This window comes from Polyodon spathula, chromosome 2, assembly GCF_017654505.1.
Source record: "Polyodon spathula isolate WHYD16114869_AA chromosome 2, ASM1765450v1, whole genome shotgun sequence".
NCBI classification, from domain to species: domain Eukaryota; kingdom Metazoa; phylum Chordata; class Actinopteri; order Acipenseriformes; family Polyodontidae; genus Polyodon; species Polyodon spathula.
Window position 1 is genome coordinate 67,143,638 of NC_054535.1, and position 15,017 is coordinate 67,158,654.

Consider the following 15,017-nt stretch of genomic DNA (forward strand, 5'->3'; position numbering starts at 1 on the left):
ATGGGGTTTCTTTCAGTCTGGTCTGTCAGTATTCGTGCTGTATTGGTGAAGTGGAATGTTTGTATTTGTCTGTAACAAGTTGTTCTTCAGTGGCAATGGTGAGTGCAATTGTTTGGTAGCTTAAACCTTTTATTTCAGATATATGAGTTTGGTTGGTGGCGTTCTATTGTAGTTCCACTCTAGGAAATGTCATTTGATAGAACCATGGGGCTATGGAGGCTATTAGGCCTTCAATAATCTCTGACCCACCACTTTATTACATTGCATCCTGCCCTTGAAAGAGATCTGTAATATAAATAATCATTCATTTTATACAATGAAATAAGAACAACATGGAAAACATTATCATACACACTCTGAGACATTACAGGTAATTATATTTGTGGGTAAACTATAATTACTAAATACCGGCTCTACTTTGTAGCCCATGACTTACAATATGTCCTGGATATATCACTATTACTCATAGATTAAGTGCATTATTATTTAAACTGATGGTTACAGACACCTGACACTTGGATTTCTTACGGACTAGTAATGTATAACTGGTAAACAAACCCTGGTCACGGTCACATAAGAAGATTGTTAACAACAACAATGGGGTAATAAATAACCTGCTCTAAAGCAAACACATTTCAGAACATTCAGAAAGAGAACAATCTTCTGAAGAGATTACTATATATTATATGAACTTCATACATGGCTTTAGCTTACCTCTTTCTGAATGCCTATCACATAAAACGTCTTCCCTTCGAATTTCAATTTGCTGACATCAGCCCTGGAATCAAAAACAGATGCTGTCAAACCAAATGTGTTCCTAAATATGTATAGATTATTAGATGCTGTAATAACTGCATGTTATACCTTAATCAGAGTTCAGTTAAATGGGCAGACATACACAATATATGCAGACATTTACCATATATGTGTCCTTATATATCCCTGGCAAAACACATATAGGCCATATAAGCCTTATATGATACACATGTTCTATAATAGACATTCAGAATGTTATATGAAACATATTTTTTTTTTCCATATGGGTGATTAATCATTATCAATTACTACACTCCTTGTGTAAATATTGATTTTGTTTAATTAATGAAAGGATTCTGAAATGTGGATAAATGATGCTTGTTCCATACATGGCACAGTATTTCACAATAAGACAACCAATCTGAAGCTGTGAAAACTATAATTGGGCCACAGCTGGTGGTTAAAATTTAAAGAAGCGCTAACCATAAAATCTTTATTGGTCACCTATAATTGTGCTTTTTTAGGATATACACATCAGATACAAAACCATAGATAAACTTTTGCTGTGGGTCACATGATCAGAGTGCAGCTGGATCATTGGAATAAGTCTGAACTATGACACACAATGTGATCAGGTACCAAGAAGCAGCAGGAGCTTTTCATCTATAATGTTGTCTTTGAGATAACTGAAGTTTAAAATACTGTGGACCAATGTTTTAGCTAGTGCAAATAGTAATGCCAAAGAACATTTAAGCAGTACCGGTAAATTCATATGAAATATTCATTAAACAAAGCAGCAGCATATTCCCTAATCAAGGTCGTTAGTTGAGTAAACAGTGGTGTTGAGATGCCTGAGGTACAGACAGAGTGTTGCCATTGGAAGTGCATTGGCTCAGAGTCCCTTATCCACTCCAGAGCACCACCTCATCAAAAACATTATGTGCTTAAAGATGAATGACAGGGACAAAAATGATCTGCAAGATCATTTAAACAGTAGAGCAACTGCACGAGTTATACATTTACAGTGCAAAATACACGTCCATTAGTGCAAAATTTCACTAAAACTGTTTTAAGAACAGGTTAATTTGAGTTTGTTGTCAAATGTCTACATTAAAGTGAAAGCAGTACCTTTCAGAAATACAAGTGGCAGGCACAGATATTGCAACTTTGATTATTATCCTGTGTTGGGGATGGATGCAGTACAGATTTACTGCAATATACCACATGCGTTCATGTATAGGCTGAAGTGATGTCAAAAAAGGTTTTTAATTTTGAGGAGTTGGTTATTTGCCTGTGGTTTGTAGGTGGTTAAGAGATGCATGGCTTTATATTTATTGGATGGCTGGGAATGTAACAGGCACCTGAGGTCCCTACAGGTACTTACCAAGCTACTTCATATATGAGGGCACGGGCTTAAAGGAACTAGATTGCAGCTCCCAAGCTAACAGGAGCTCCCCATTGCCCACTTTGTACATAATAAGATGGCTTATAAGAGGTCAGTGTGATTACCATTTTAACAGGTGAATCCTCTTATTCCCCTGGAAAACCACAAAACCTGTGGCAGTAAATCCTAAGAAAGCTGTAGATCCAGTAAAATCCTAAAGAAAACAAAGAAAATATCCATTTAAAGCACATCCTGTATTGCCTGCAGTGCACAATATACTGTAAAGGGGCAACATGAACAGCAACAGTGTTTATTCTTGTTTTGCACTTTAATTGTTAAGATTTGATTTAATTGCTAATAATCTGGGGGCCAACCATTACCATGGAATAAAAGGTCTACCCACCTTGAACAATAGCCAAGGTGGTCCATGGGTTGTCTTTTACTCAAGGTAATGGTGGCTGTGACACATGATTTTTTCAAAGAGAAAATTCAGTATCCAGTATCACTATGAGATACACACACTGGCTTAATTATTACTTTTTAAGCATGTTTCTATTGTATAATACTCCGAAGTAAATAGATACAGTAACTAATATGAAATAACAATGGAAAAGTCATGATTGCATAAGTATTCAAACCCTTTGCTGTGGCAAACCTAAATTAATTCAGGTGCACAAAATGACCTTAACGAGCCACACAACTAGTTGAATGGCCTCTGTCTGTGCGCAATATTAGTGGTATGGTTTCAGAATAAAAATACCTTTCTCTGTGAGGTTCCTTGGTCAGGTAGTGAATTTCAAGCATACACTCAACAGTAAAGACCAAGGAGCTTTCAAAGCAAGTCAGCGATAAAGTCATTGAAAAGCACAGATCAGGAGAAGAGTACAAAAAAATAGCGAAGTCTCTGAATATCTGTGGCAAAGTGGCTGGTGATTGCGTGCAGGTGTGGAAGTGATGCAGTGCAGAAATAACCACAGGAAGGAAGGATTTTATTTATAATCCCGGTCCGGCGACCAAACGATAAACCTCCGGCAATACACACCTATCTGTAAAGCATGAGGAAAAACACAACTGGTTCTGCACAACCAAATAATAATAAATTATTTTATCTGCACCACAATAATACAAAACACTGTCACCAGTTCGGGTGTGTGCTGTAGTGCTCGTGAGGGGTGATAACATCTACAAACAGTGAGTGAAAGTGCAGTGATGATCCAGTTTTGGTGCTGGCCCAAAGCAACAGCTCCAGATTCGTGTTAGCTGTTTGGTGGTTTAACAAACACAGACAGTTACTAACAGACAATACAAAAACACAAAACAGTCACGAATATTTCAGTTTCGCTAAGGGACAATCTCCCGGTCCTTCCAGTTCCTTGTACCTCAAACCAAGCAAAGGAAAAGATTACAGTTTCTGTGGCCCCTTTTATGCTATCCCGCATGACCCCTTGGTAAACGATTGCAGCTGCATCTATTGCTTGCAGCTGCTACCTCATTTACCTTCCAGGTCAATACATTCCTGCAACAGTCTTGCTTCCTTCCAGACTGACTGACTTCTCGACCCCGGAAAAGGAATTGTCAGGCCAGCCCATCTTCTCCTTTCGCTATTTAGTGCCCTCAAAGGTCGGGAGGGAGATTTACAACCAGAACTCATTGTATTTCTGTCACAATATCCCTGTGAGCACAGCCTACTCAATCACCAAGAAATGGAAGGTGCATTGTACCACCCAGTCACTGCCTAGATCAGGTCTTCCCTCCAAACTGAGCAGCCGGGCAAGGAGGAAACTGGTGAGGGATGCCACTGTGAGGCCAACGACAACTTTGAAAGAGCTACAGAGTTCAATGGCTGAGATGAGAGAAAATGTCCATCAGTCAATAATATTCAGAACAGTTCACAAAAGTAGCCTGTATGGCAGGGTGGCAAGAAGTAAGCCATTACTAAAAATAAGCCATATCAAAGCCCAAGTTTGCAACAAAGCACTCGAGTGATCCTGCAAAAATGTGGCAAAAGCTGGAACTTTTTGGTCTAAATGCCAAGCGTTACGTTTGGTGCAGAGCCAACACAGCACATCTCCAAGTCAACACCATCTCTACAGTCAAGCATGGTGGGGGTAGCATCATGCTATGGGGAAGCTTCTCCTTAGCAGGAATTGGAAAGCTTGTTAGGATTGAAGGAAAAATGGATGGTGCAAAGTACAGGCAAATACTAGAGGAAAATCTGTTTCAGTCTGCTAAAGACTTAAAACTGGGGTGAAAATTCACCTTTCAGCAGGTCAATGATCCAAAGCACAAGGCCAAAGCTACACTGGAGTGGCTTAAGAATAAGAATGTGAATGTTCTTGAGTGGCCCAGTCAAAGTCCTGACTTGAATCCTATTGAGAATCTGTGGAGTGGCTTGAAAACTGCTGTCCATAAGCAATCCCCAAGCAACTTGAGAGAGGTTGAGCAAATCTGCCAAGAAGAATGGGCAAAAATTGCACCAAGCCGGTGTACAAAGTTGGTAGAGACTTACTGTGCCCGCCCCTGTGTGTATTTCAGTGTTACATGTGGCGTGTTGTGTGTTAATGTTGGTGTCTAGTCATGGGTACACAGGATATAAATGCGTCTGTGTAACACAGGTGTTTAAAATGTATATTTGTATTTAGGCACGAGGATTGCACAGCATTTCACGTGCAAGTAAAATTTAATAATATGTGAGAACAGGGAATTGCACTTTATTAATTCACGTGCAGTTGTACCGCGACTCCAATTGAATGATTGATTAGCAATCGAGTCTCGGTACAGCTGCATAAAAGCCGCATGTTTTCACTCCCTCAGGGTTGTGTGTTCGGTGAATGGAGAACGGGATTGGAGACGGAGGTAATAAATAATAATAATAATAATAATAATAATAATAATAATAATAAATCTGTTAAAATATCAGCTCACCACGTTTGTCTGTGTAGTCCGTTTTGTTTGCCTCTTTAATTTGGCGAAAGTGCCGTGTCCTGTGTTTTTGTTTGTTACAACCTTTTAATTTACTGTTCTGTTCATTCATTAAATGCTGAGCGCAAGCAAGCGCTCAGCTTTCCCAAAATTCCACCTCTCTGTTGTTTATTTCCTGGTTCTTGGCTTCTGGTCTGACGTCACCCACTACAGCCGTCTTTGTGACACTTACCCAAAAAGACTTGCAACTGTAATTGCTGCCATGGTGCTTCCACCAAATATTCAGTTGACGGGTCTGAATACTTATGCAATCAACTTATTTCAGTTTTTTCTCTTTAGTTTTTGCTGACATTTACTGTAGCTTATCTTACCTTTAGAAGTCTTCAGTTTGAGCATTTTGAATAAAATATTAAGTTTAAAAAAATGTGTATGCATCATTTTGTAATTTCACAAAATGGGACACCATAAGAAGGGTCTGAATACTTTTGCAAGGCACTGTAATTTATTTTTGATTACAAAAGCCCACCTTGTGTGTACCACAACTCACATATGGGGAGTTGAGTTTGGGTATACAAATTAAATGTACACATAACGGAAAATTGTTAGTCTATGTTGTACATCTTTTTTTATACTGTTGTTATACCTCAGAGTTTGAAATGATATCACACGTTATTGGCAAAATACAGCTTAAAGACTAAGTTCCAAGCAGGGTTCCAAAAATATATAGCATTACACATCCCCAAGTTGCTACAACTGTTTAAATAACATACCTCTAATTTTTCTTTTCACTGTTAACATCCTGACAACATTTTACACTTATAACTTTGAACTGGTTTCAAAGCTCTTTTCAAAATGGTCACTCTAGTGCACTATTAGTGTAAGGATTATTGCCCACAATGTCAAACAATAAGACAGCAATAACGATCCATAATGTGGTACAAAACAGAAAAGCCACACCATTTGTTGTTATGCTTGTTTGTCTGCTTTTTAATCACTCTTTCTGCAGTGATTTAGAGGACAGATTTCAAACTCCAGTGCACTAAAGTGGCCATTTTGAAAAGAGTTTCAAAGTTATAAGTGTAAAAAGTTGTCAGGATGTTAACAATGAAAAGAAAAATTGCTGGTTCGTATAACACTATTTTTTTTTTCAGAGCCCAGTGTTGGACAAGCTAGTGTTGGACAACAGGTAAATTACCTTGCATGGGTGAGGGTCGACCCCATAGGTTTCTAAAGAATGTGCTTTCTGGAGCAGATTTAATTCGGCGAGTGCTGGACTCTGGCCTCTGAAAAATCAAAACACAGCATGTTAAGTCTACTATCGATTATAAAAAGAGAATATACATCTGCTGATTTAGTAGGGTTGTTTGTTTTTTTTCCTACTTTGTCTGTTTTTCCAGGTGTAATACAAAGAACAAAGACATTGCATTCAGGCTTGCTTAAAGCTGTGTTGCTGGTTTGGTAAAATGTATAACAGACTTGCTTCAAAGGTAGAAACAATAGTCTGGCCGTGCATAATTTAAAGTTGATTAAGAATGGTTCTCCTATTTAAGCAGGACACAGGCGGCTATCAGGCATACACCCTAAAGAAGCTGTTGCCATGAGTCAGTCGTCTGTTCAATTAGTGCCATGGCTGAAGGGGGAGGGTCTAATTGAGTACCTGCAGCCAAGGAAGGTGTCAAAACCTTTCTAGCAAAAATAACACAAACTGTGATAATCCACTCAAATCCACACAGATAGAAAATCCAGACAACATGGAGCCAAGTCATGAATATTGTTCTGTTCATAAACAACGTCCACTACAAATGCAGTTGGAGTCAAGTAATAATTATTTATCCCGGAGAGCTCAACTATCACACAGCACCACATCTACAGTACACCAGGGGTTTTGTTTGTGAGACCTAATTCAGACGAAGGTAAACAGGTAAAAAGAGACATGCACATGAAATCAAAGAGGAATTCAGGTCAGGGTTTTGAATGAAGACTCAAATTGCCCTCCATTTACCTTGGCTGTTCCCTTACTGTTGTGCTGTGTTATACAACCCTAACTTTTCCAAATGCAAGTCACCTGCTTGTGCACCATGTTCACCTTACTTACTGTTTTTATTTCCTCCCCATTTTCCACATCTAGAATAGCTGTTTGGTGTACCTTTTTTTTTTTAAAAGTAGCTGTCAGAGATACCTGAGTTCATTTTTATGTATTTCCACAATCTTCTTTTCTAGTTTTTGTGTCTGTTTGGGGAACAGCTTGAACTCTGTGATGTAATCCTCTGGATGTTCATCAGGTTCATAATCCCCCAGCTCATCTGAAACAAAACAATGGCGATTAAGATTTCAGGCGCTCTGTAATTAATAGCTGAGACAGCAGCCCTTGAGCAATTCAGCTGGAATCAGAGTGCATTAATAGATGGGGGCAACTTAACCACAAACATGTGAAAAATCTAGGGATCTTATTGGACTCTGATTTATCTTTTGAATCTCATATTCTCAAAGTCACCACTGGTCATGCCATAACTCAATGCAGCTTATAGAGAATGCAACTGCTAGGGTTTTCAGCAGAATTAAAAAAAGACACCATATACTGTAACTCCTATGTTGGCCTCACTGCACAGGCTTTATTTTTATTTTTTTTATTTAAAAATGTAACTTTTGGCATACAGTACAGTACACAGGTATTGCACCAGATTATATAAAGGAGCTTTTATTCACATATATACCTCCATTGATCTAATATCAGCTGATGCAGGCTTGCTGTGAATCCCACAAGTATACGCAAAAAGGAAGGGAGAGAGAGCTTTTAGAAGAGCTACATCAATTAGTGCTTTTAAGTCAAAATTAAAAACATACTTTCATAGTTTAGCTTTTTCCAAAGTGAATTGTGTACACATTGTTTCACTTTTCAAAATGTGCTTGTAATATTATATTATATCAAACTGTATTTTATTTGGACTTTCTATTTTGCCTTGTACAATGCTTTGACATGAGATGTACAGTGCTTTTTGTATGAAAATCGTTAAATAAATTAAAAATATATATATATATATTTATTTTTTATTTGATTTAAGAACTGTGGATGTGAAACATCTACAAAATATATCCTTGTTTACAAAATAAATGCATTTGTTTACATTAAAAGTGGAGGGTGTCCATTTTAAATAGTCACCTAACTTGTATTTTGAGTGAGGCTGCTCAGAATGTTAGGCCAAAAACACATTTTAGCAAGGTTCAATTTAAAGCTGTTGGATCTAATTGCTGATGCTGCTGGTCTCTTAACTTTAAATTGATTCACGATAACGTGTGTTTATTTTTTACTAATATTAACCATGTAACTCAGCTTCCAACCAGTTATTTTTTAGAGTGTACTTATAGTTTTAGGGGCTTAGCCTCTGCCGTCAGACTCACCTTGCACTATGCAGGCCCCCAAGTATGCTGCATCAGAGAAGGAACAAAGCAAGCGTCCATGGAATATGTCTCTCTTTAACTGCAGATACAAAAGGTACCTGTAAAGACAGGAGAGAGGGGCACAGTTTGTTATGCTCATTTGTTGTCACAAACTCTTAGGAAACAATAGCTTAATGGGACAAGGAACTGTTAAGACCAAAAGTCATAAGTTACCATACTATAGCCTGTGCAATTATTCACACTCGGGCAGCAAAAACTAAATAACAAATGCAAACTTTTACCTGTCTCTTGTGATACATTCTGTGAAAGACTCTGAAGACTCTTCTCGTGAGTCAGTGATTTATTCTTCATGGATCATAGAATAAATTAATGGAATTAAATTCTTAGCCCACAAAAGCCCCAACAGTAATCTCCATTGTTTATGAGAAGCTTAATTTAACACCCATCAATTAACCTTCATTAATCTGGAAATGTATGTACATTTGTTATTTGTTGAGAGGGCATCCAGAATGAAGTACCATAATTAATTCAAACAATTATTATTATTATTATTATTATTATTATATTATTTTATAATAATATATATTATTATTATTAATAAATAATTTTATATATTTATTTTTAAACAAACAGTTTTATGTAACTTTTCATATAAGTAATACATTGTGAATGGAATTTACAGCCACAGCACTAGGACGGTGCTCCTGTAATGCTTAAGTCTCACACTAGGGAGTGCACCGCACTTGCAGAATATTTTGGTAGCTTCAATTTTATACATTTAAAGGTGTGCTAACTAAGTTTTTTAACTCTGTTTTCTGCTTGCATTATCTTCATTATTATTTGTCTTCATTGTATTGTGCTGATAATCTTCTGGTTGTTAAAGGACATGCATATATTTAAAATGCAACAAATGAACTGCTTCATCCTGCTACCTTTGCTGTAGGACACATGGTTTAATTGCATTTAAACCCTGGCAGGAGTCTGGACTACACCATGTGGTCTTTGAAATGTCTTCAGCACAATGTACTTTTCAGGCATTTGTGCAAGTCTATTGTATGATCAAATTGTGGGTAGACAAGCCTTTACAGGTATCCATTTACCTGGAACCCATGTCACTGCACTCGTGACTGAACTATAAAACCCCTCACAGGCTGACATGTGGCTGACCAATTAGGGCAGAGGGTCTGAGGAGTTATTAGCGCAAATGTAAACATGTGCTACATTTGTTTTAAGTGCACTGATAACATTTTACAGGGAATATGGATTGAGTTGATATTTTCACTGTGGGTTACAGTATTCAATACAGGAAATATGTATTAACATTTTATAGGCCACCTTATAAGGCTTTATGTTATGAAACGCACCTCATCCTGCATACTGAGTAAAGTCACAAGTCACCTTTCAAGTTGTTAACACTGATCACATCAACAAGCTTTCTACGATAGTTCCATTATTAGTAAAGGCAGTAATGATTTTGACAGTTAGCATGATGATAACTGTTATTGTAATTTGCAAATTTGGACATGACTAATCTCCATTACAATTGTACTTGGGCATATTAGAAAGTGTCAGGTTTTTAATAAAAAAAAGCATCCCATCCTGTTCCACATGAAATAACATATTCTAGTCTGGTCTTCCTCTTGAGTAACAATATGGATGAATATCTGTACAGGCTGACAGCTTTGATATGTATGATAAAATATTGCCTGTTGATATGATACAGCTTGTCAAACATGTTTTTTTTTCCTTTTTACATTTAATATGTTTAAAATATAAGCCAAGCTCTGCAGCTATAGAGCTTGTGTGTCTGTATCTGTATTTAGAAGAGGCTGTGTGCCCTACTCTCGTATTTTGTAAAGCGCTTTGTGATGGTTGTACATTATGAAAGGCACTATATTAAAATAATTATTATTATTATTATTATTATTATTATTATTATTATTATTATTATTATTATTATTATTATTTACAGTCTCAAAATAGGGACCAGTACCAAAATGCAATTCATGGGCAAATCACTGAGTAGGCAGCATTAAAAACTAAAAAAACATTTCAAGGTGACTTGGCAGATAGCTGATTTTTAACTAACCACACATACTAATTGTACATCTTTATCCAGACAGGGATGATCAATTTAGGCTATGATACAAAGACAGTGATGAGCGAATCAATCACAGTGAAGCACATAATGGTGTAGTTTATAGAACAAGTTAACTAATTTGGCCAAATATACTCCTAGTATCCACTGTATATTGAATGTGTAATCAATTGATTAACTCTTTTTTTTGCATTCATAAGAAACATCCTGTCTGTATCCAGATTCTAATGTATCTGGACAAATCTAGCCATTACCTGGATATTTAAATTGACATACGCACCGATTCACAGGACAGGAGCAAGGGCTGAGCAGAGTAAACTCTGGGACTTGAAATAGGAATTATGTGCTTGTGACTTTAGGGAGATGACGTGCTTTCCCTTTTCTCACCGAGAGCCACCCTCACGGAGGTGAGACCGAACCGATCAGCCTCCAAGGCTTGGAAGAAAGTATTACTTCCACCAAGGGGAAAATGAAGAGAAGTATAACAGATACATTTGAGAAGACTAGAAGTCGTCCCACCTACAAGGAAAGCCTACGATTACGGCAAAGGTGCACAACTCAACATTTATCACAGGTCGCTTATCCAAAAAAATCAATGTAACCATTTCTTAAAATGGGCCGCATATACAGTAGCTAAAAATAATACAACCAATTTCCGCAATTTGCTTTGTAGCTGTAATACACATAGGATATCTGTCAATATATACAAGTATGCAGCTATATAACCAGTATGTATAACCTTTCATCACAGTGAACTGCTACCATATACACACTGAAAGCATAGTAGAACAAAGCAAAATTAAAATGGACTTGCTGTGGCTCAGTGGGACTGCTGTGCATTAACACTTTGTGCGAAGGTGTCAAAGTCCAGCACAAGTGAAGTAACAGTGGATCTCAGCTCTGCCTCAAAATACTTGTCAGTTAGATGGGATCTGAGTTTTGTTTTAATCCTCCCCATTGCAGAAAATGTTGATTCACATGAGTATGTTGAAGCAAACACTGATAGGATGTTTGCAGCTGCATTTCTTAGACTTGCTTTTTCAATGCATTTCCACATTTCTAAAGTACCCTCTGCATTTGCCCCTCTGCAGTTTCTCCCTTCTGTTTGCAGCTCAAGCAATTCGTTGTCCTTGTCTTCTTTTGCAATGCCATGATATTCATCAATCTCACCTGCATTTGCAACTGGGAAAGAAAAGGGATTCTTGACAAACTGAACTGGCTGCATGATGACCAGATCAAGTTTGCTCATGAAGGTTGAAATTTTCTGGAAAATAATGTTTAGGGCCTGTCTTTACCCTGGCGTTCCAAATTCAGGTGATTTAGCATCAGAGTTAAATATGTGAGGAATGACAAATCCAGCAGCCACTTGTCATTGCTGATCTGAGCTAAATCGTGCATTTTGTGTACTTATGGGAGCAATTCAGAAAATCTCTGTAGAACCTGACCCCTGCTGAGCCACCTTACCTCTGTGTGGTAAGGTAGGTCTTCATAGTTGCTATCCTGTACACTTGAAACAAGTTGAGCAAACAAACGATGTTGCAGCGAATGCTTGCAAAGTTTGTTTACGGTCTCAACAAGTTTTCATAACTTCATGCAAGCAACCACTTCCCAGTTTTGAGCATAGAGCTTGCTGGTGTATTAAACAGTGGACAGCAATAAGGCCTAGTTTCTCTTTTCAAATGAAACTGACCAGACCTTTGTGTTTTCCGGTCATGGAACGTGCGCCATCTGTCGTTACAGTGACTACGTTTTTAAATTCAACTCCAAAATTAGAAGACTTCTTGCAGCCCACTGAAAACATCTTCTCCGCGAGTCTTATTGTGCAATCCATGCAAAGTTCCCCTGCAATTCCTGTTTATATAGCTCACCCACACAAATAACTAGGGTCCTACCTAAATGGCAATTTTCGCGGATTTCACGGAAATCGTGAAATTGAGAGGTCACCGCGAAATTAATCTCTTTTAGGGGCCAATGCGTTTCGGGCAAGTACACAGAGAGAAAAAAAAAAAATCATTGTTTAAATGACCTACTACACAACGTATGCAAACTACGTATCTTCCTTCTGTAGACAGCCCTTTTTTATTCCTTTGCGTCCTGTGTGCATTGCACTTAAGCAAAAAAACATCCACAAAAAACATTTACCAAAAAAATCTCCAAAGTGGTTAATATTGTTGTTTACTATTCAAATGACAACAAAGTTTTAATCAGCCTATCAGTGCGTCTTCACTGCTTTTCTGTGACCTGTACTGTGCAGTAGGGGGTGGGGCAATGCATTGCTTTCATTTCGGTTGCTAAAATCTAGTTTTCAGCATTGGAGGTGAAGTAGAAGACTTGGATGACAAAGAAAGCAAAGTATATTTCAGCTGATGATAGTTTTAAGATATTTCCCAAAGAAACTGTACATGCAGATGGAAGTAATTGTTTTGCCTATCTTAATGTGTCTTTGGAGAAAATACGATTGATCGCTACTTAGCTTCAGAATCACACATTAAACGGCTACTACAGAGGCTGGTGAACAGATCTAAAATAAACAGCTTTCAGAAACCAAACTGGAAAGTCAGCCCAGACAAAAAGTATTCCTGTCTGCAAGTTAAATCAGTACTACAACGATCTAGCACAGCCACCTCGCTTCAACCTGCTGCTTACTTTTTCGCAGTTGGAATTTTAGACCCAAATAGCCACAAAGCTTTGCCTTACACTTCATATCAATTCAGTGGATGCAGACGTGTAGTTTCAATGCATGGGCAAGTCAACTGCAGGAGGGTGCTTCATGCTTGTCTTTAACAAATGACAGCACTCTGTTTTAGTAAATAAGCAAGTACCATTATTTTTAGGGTTTATAGTTTGTTCTGAAGTACTGTCTACCTAGGTTTATTTAATGTTTAAACAGGTCCGCGAAATGTCAGCGAAATTCTAATTTTATTCCCCAACCTACCCGTGAAAAATACGTAAATTTACAGCGATTTAAGTAGACCCCTACAAATAACTGTGCGACATCCCTTATATCTGTTGACTCATCAAGTGCCAGGCTTATTGCGGTAGCCTCTTCTATTTCCCCCTGACAGATTGTCAGCTAAACGCTGAACACGGCGACTAACTATATCTCTGCTGAGTAAAATATCTATGCAACATAGATATTTTACTAATCACTTCGTCTTTGTTTCTCATATGTTGAAAAAGCACTTCACTGGATGCCTAAGAAACCATTCTTTCATAAGTTTCCCATCCCTAAACAGCTTGCATTTTCTTGCTAGAAGCCAGCAAATACGAAACGATGCTAAAGTCACCAACAGAGACTCAGTCAAGGCAGCAATAAGAGACGACTTTTGCGTTTCTAAATCCCATTTCAGATTCCTTATTTTTAAGATTCTTTCCTCACTACCAGTGGGGTACTTTTTGTGGAACTCTGCATGCCAAAGTGTCGTTTTATTTTATACATCTTGCAAACTGTCAGGAAAGATGAGCAAAGCAGACAATATGGCTTACCCTGTTTTCAATTACACAAAACAATGCTTCCCAATCTTTCTGACAAACTCAATGCTCTTCTTGAATGCTCCGGCTTTTCTTTTTCACAGACCTTTGCTGTGTTTTGTGACCAGGACAGTGATATTTTGAAATATCACTATTTCCAATGAGAAAACAGGAGCTTTTGTGTCTTTTCGTTCACATAAAGTCAGAAAAAAACAACATATGAATCCAAATTAACATGTATTTATACTAAAGTAATACAAAAATGACTACCAAAGATTTAGAAGTGAGTTGTTTTTCGAGATTTACAATTATACTGTAAATTTACAGTATAATGGTAAATCTCAAAACTACTCACTTCTTAATCTTTTGTAGTCATTTTTGTATTACTTTAGTATAAATACATGTTAATTTGGATTCATATGTTGTTTTTTTTCTGACTTTATGTGAACGAAAAGACACACATTTGCCTGTTTTCCCATTGGAAATAGTGATATTTTGAAATATCACTGTCCTGGTCACATAAAGCAAAGTTTGTGGGGAATAATAGCCATTTTCTATACTTTTGAGGCATAAGCAATTAGGAAATAACACTTACTACCCAGGAACAAAAATTGTGTTACATAGTGTTATTAGTGACAATCTACTGGAGGAATTTTTTTTTATTTGTATTATATAATTAAGGATGAATCTCACCACCCAGTGAAGGTAGACCAGTCTGTTGAGTAGGAGGAGTGGGTGGATTGAGCGATGACAGTGGCCATATAGTCTTGAGCTGAAGCGAGGAGATTTGAAAGGGATGGATTTAATTGAATATCAGCTTTCATGAATGGAGGTACAGGCAGCTGAGAAAGATCAGACGAGGAGACCAGGCAGGGTGAGTGAATAGATGGAGCGAGGGCAGCAACCATCTAATGTTGCCCAGGCGTGATGAGATTTAAAGGGCTTTGTGATGGTGGTCCACTATGAAAGGCGCTATATAAAAATAAA

At 37.6% G+C, this 15,017-nt stretch overlaps 1 protein-coding gene across 1 annotated transcript in view; it reads right to left on the minus strand.

Annotated features, from left to right (window-relative positions):
* The window catches only part of frmd3 (FERM domain containing 3), a 107,868-nt gene that overhangs the window by 18,931 nt on the left and 73,920 nt on the right, over positions 1 to 15,017 (minus strand). Inside the window, exons 5-9 of the mRNA XM_041226931.1 lie at positions 8,462 to 8,559; positions 7,242 to 7,365; positions 6,258 to 6,345; positions 2,266 to 2,354; positions 715 to 778 (exon numbers count right to left, since the gene is read on the minus strand). Of these exons, the coding sequence (XP_041082865.1) occupies positions 715 to 778; positions 2,266 to 2,354; positions 6,258 to 6,345; positions 7,242 to 7,365; positions 8,462 to 8,559 (463 nt within the window). The remainder of the gene's footprint in view (positions 1 to 714; positions 779 to 2,265; positions 2,355 to 6,257; positions 6,346 to 7,241; positions 7,366 to 8,461; positions 8,560 to 15,017) is intronic.